At 69.8% G+C, this 3819-nt stretch overlaps 1 protein-coding gene across 1 annotated transcript in view; it reads right to left on the bottom strand.

Moving 5' to 3' along the window:
- The window catches only part of LOC101632059 (chromosome unknown open reading frame, human C20orf85), a 73831-nt gene that overhangs the window by 56218 nt on the left and 13794 nt on the right, over window positions 1-3819 (bottom strand). The window contains exon 5 of the mRNA XM_012728141.1: window positions 1373-1716. Within this exon, the coding sequence (XP_012583595.1) occupies window positions 1373-1716 (344 nt within the window). The remainder of the gene's footprint in view (window positions 1-1372; window positions 1717-3819) is intronic.

Genomic DNA, 3819 nt, shown 5'->3' with positions numbered 1-3819 from the left:
TTGCCCCTGCCTGCAGCTGGGGGCGGGCTGCCGGCCCTGGGGTGCTGTTTGTGGGGCCCCTGGCGGCCCCCCACAGCCAGCTGTGGGGGGCCCCCTTCGCCGGCCCACCCCTTCTCTGTGTCCCTGTACCCCTCCTCCTGCTTCTCCTCCGCCCTCCCCACCCGCAGCCCTGTTTCCAGAACCAGAAACAGAAAACACTGGACAGGCGGAGGAGGGAGGCGGCGGATGCCCTGTGCTCCCGAGGGCCACCTGCGGCTCCCCCACAATCTGTACTGCCCACGACGGGCCAGGGCCGAGGGAGGCCCAGCGGGAGGTGAGGCCAGTGCCGGCCTAACCGCCTGGGCTCTAGTCCTCGTGACAGCGCCGCGCTGGCGGGTGGCTGTGAGCGCCCGTTAGATAATAAAACACAACAGAGAAGCTCCTTTGCGCTCGAGGACACAGAGCGGGTAAGTGGCCGGCTGGGGGCCCAGGCCCGGATGTCCGGCTCCTACCCTCCCCGAGGGCTCTGGGCGCAACAGACGGGTCAGTAGCCAGAAGGAAGAGCGTCCGGGCATCGAGGGAGGCTGCCCGGGGCGACGCCTGCGTTGGGTCCCAGGACCCTCTGTCCCGTCAGGGTTCCTCCCGCCCTGTGCGCCTGGGCTGTGCGGGGCAGGCAGGACGCAGGAGGCAAGGGGGCCTCCGTGGCTCGAGCAAGGAGGCAGCCCGGCAGGCTAGGTCCACAAGCGACGAGCTGCTGACCCGCGACAGAGCCGGGCAGCTGGCGCTCTCAGGCCCGTTGCTCCCGGGCTCAGCTACAGGGCAGGGCCGACTCTTCTGGCCGTTTCTTGGCTGCTTCTTCCGAGCGGCTTTGCCGCGGTGCAGGCAGGCTCGCAGGGCCGCAGAGGCCTCCCGCAGCTGCCCACTGCCCCCGCAGAGGGCCTGCGAGCCCCTGGCCTCCCCAGCGAGACTCAGACCCACCAGGACGGTCCAGGCGTGGACTTCTCCCACTGGCTACCCCCGGTCACAGCCCAGCCCCAGGGCATCCGAGCTCGGGGGTCCCCAGAGGCGCGTGGGGGCCGTAGCTCCCCTTCCGGGGTGCCAGCCTCGTGGCGCCCAGCTGCCGGGCCCCGTCCCGCTCGGTCCCGCGTGGGCGGGAGGACGGGAAAAGGCTGTAGAAAGACCACAGGTTTCTGCCTGGTGAGAACACACACAGAACCCCAAGCGGTTCCAGGAAATCACGGGAGCTGTTGGAAAAAGCAAAGAGAAGGCGATGAGACCCTTGAAAACGAGATGGGATTAATGGGCTGAAACAGGACCATGAAATTAAGCTCATTAATATGAAGTCCATGCTCTGCAGTCCGCTTTGTGCTCTGCACCCAGGACTCGGGCCCACAGCGTGTGCCAGGGGGCGCGGGGGGACAGGCCGGGGGCAGCGCTTGGGGGGTGGGGGCGTCTCCATGGAGCCGCTGCTGCCCGCCGTGGAAGGTCCAGAGGATGGGGGCCGGCGCCCGCTCCCCCAGCTGGCCTTCCTCCGGCTGGGCACAGCGGCGGCCGGAAGACCGTGGCCGGCGTCGGCCGCGCTCCTGAGGCAGGTGAGGCGACTGGAGGCGGCAGAGAGCACGGTGGGGTGCTGTCGAGAGCGGAGACTGGCCGCTAGGGCACCTTCGGTGGACGTCGGGTTTTCGTTCAAAGTAAAGGAGCTTTTCAGGAAAGGGTGGGTCGACGTGAAGAGTGACCCTGAGTACGGCCAGAGCCAGTGGGCGGCGGGGGGCCGTGCGGGCCTCCTGGGAAGGGCTGCCGGGTGCCCTGAGGCTGGGTGCGGCCCGGTGCCCTGCGCCACGCAGGCTGACTCAGCTGTCCCTTGTCTGCACGCCCCAGGGGCGGACGCCCGCAGGTGGCCTGGCGGCCGGCGGCCAGCAGCTGAGCCCGGGTCAGCCCAGGGCCGCCCCGCTCACCCCGGGCCTCTCCTCCGCCCACCCCGGCCGCCCGGGTCTCCCTCTGTGGACTAGTATCTGCTGACAGCCTCTGCCGGCCGCCGGGTCACCTCCTTGACCGGCGGCCGGGGCCTCCCGGGGCCAGCGCCACCGGCTCCCCTCGGGAAAGATGTCCCCGTTTCTCACCTGTCAGCAGCAGCCCGGGCCCCCTGCAGCTGGCCGGGGCACGCCGGCCCGATGGGCTGCAGGACCGTCCCTGCGGGGCGGGCTGAGGCTCGCAGCGAGGAGCGGCTGCGCCCCGACAGGAGGCAGCCAGCGCCGCCGGCCCTGTCTAGACAGCCGGTGCCCGCCGCGCCGCGTGCGTGTGCGTGTGTGTTAATTACCCTGGAATGTCTGCTCCGCCGTCACCGTGGAAATGTGGGTCAGCGCAGGAGGCGTGTGGTCCCCAGGCCGCGCACGCGCGCTCCCGGCCCCGGGGCGGCCGCAGGAGGACGTGAGGCCCGCGGACGGGCTCTCCCTGCGCCCTGGGCGCCCCGGCTCGCTCACCCCCCAGTCTCCGCGTGTGGCCTCCTGTCCCTGGGCCAGGACCCGTGTCCCACCGTGCGTCACGCAGACCCCAGAGCTTCCCGAGCCAGGACGTGTGTCCACGCCGTGTGCCCTGTGCTGCGCCTCGCACCCTGGCACCGGCCGGCGGGGGCCTGTCTCCCCAGAACCTCACGTTTCACCCCCCTCGGACATTTTACAGACAAGGAAACGGGGCTCAGAAAACCCCCGGCTGCGAAGAGGCCCGGAAGCTGGCGACACGCGGCCTCCCAGGGCCCCTGCCCGGGAGCTCGGCCGCCCGCCCACAGCCCGGACAGGGAGGAGCCCGCGGTGCAGGTGCCTCCCGCCCGAGGGGCCAGCCCAGGCCCGCTCTCCCTCAGGGCGCGGCGGTCTGGCTGGAGAGGCCCCGTTGTGCCCGAGGGGCCCCTGTGAGCGTAACCCCCTGCCCCGGGGGGAGACATCTGTTCTCAGCTCACCGTCCTCCCTCCTTGCCCAGGTTAAAAAGCCTCAGCGGAGCTGGCAGGCTCCTGCCTGTGGGGCAGCACGGAGCCCTGGGGGTGTTCACACCCCAGAGTAAGCTTCAGAGGCCCAGACAGCGGAGTCCTGAGCAGAAGTCCTGAGAAGTGGCTCACCGGGGGCTGACCACCATGTGACAGTCATTCTGGTCTGTTCCTTTACACTGGTCTGTCTCTGCCTGCAAGCAGAACAGCTGGGAGGAAATAATCCTTTTCCGTGGGGCCAAGAGCACCCAACAAGGGACCGACCCCGACCTAACCCTATCCAACTCATGCCAACTCAGTCAGCCCAGCCCAGCTCAGCCCAGCGCAGCCGGGTCATCGCAAGCCCAGCCCGGCCCCGCCCGGCCCCGCCAGCCCAGCGCACTGGCCACAGTCATTCACCAGAACACACAGCAGGTCCGAGGCAGACGGATCCCAGCTGAATCCTCCGCCCTCTCACTTCCAGGGGTGCGACGTGGGGTACGTTGCTCCCCTCACCTGCACGATGGACATGAAGGCCCCCCGGCCGGCAGGTGAGGCTCACGGCCTGGCAGGTGTCTCTGCGGGACGCCCTCACGCCCGCCCCGCTGAGAGCACAGGGATTTCTCCAGAAAAGCGGAGAGGCGCCGGTCACCAGGTCTCCCTGGCCCTCGGTGCCACTCCGAGGAGAGCTGGGCAAGTAGGTTCTTTCCAGAAAAGTTTCCCGGCAGGCGCGAGTGACCTCTCAGGCAGACTCCGCACGGCCGCTCCGTGTCTGCTCGCAGACAGACGCCGGGGGCACCCCGCACACGGCCCTGCGCTGCCTGGACGGAGGTCCCCGGACCCCGCTGTCGCCGCCCAGACACTAGAGCAGGGGCTGCCTGCGC

This window comes from Condylura cristata, unplaced genomic scaffold (genome assembly GCF_000260355.1).
Source record: "Condylura cristata isolate star-nosed mole 26May11 unplaced genomic scaffold, ConCri1.0 scaffold00022, whole genome shotgun sequence".
NCBI classification, from domain to species: Eukaryota; Metazoa; Chordata; class Mammalia; order Eulipotyphla; family Talpidae; genus Condylura; species Condylura cristata.
This window is presented reverse-complemented; position numbering and strand designations above follow the sequence as displayed.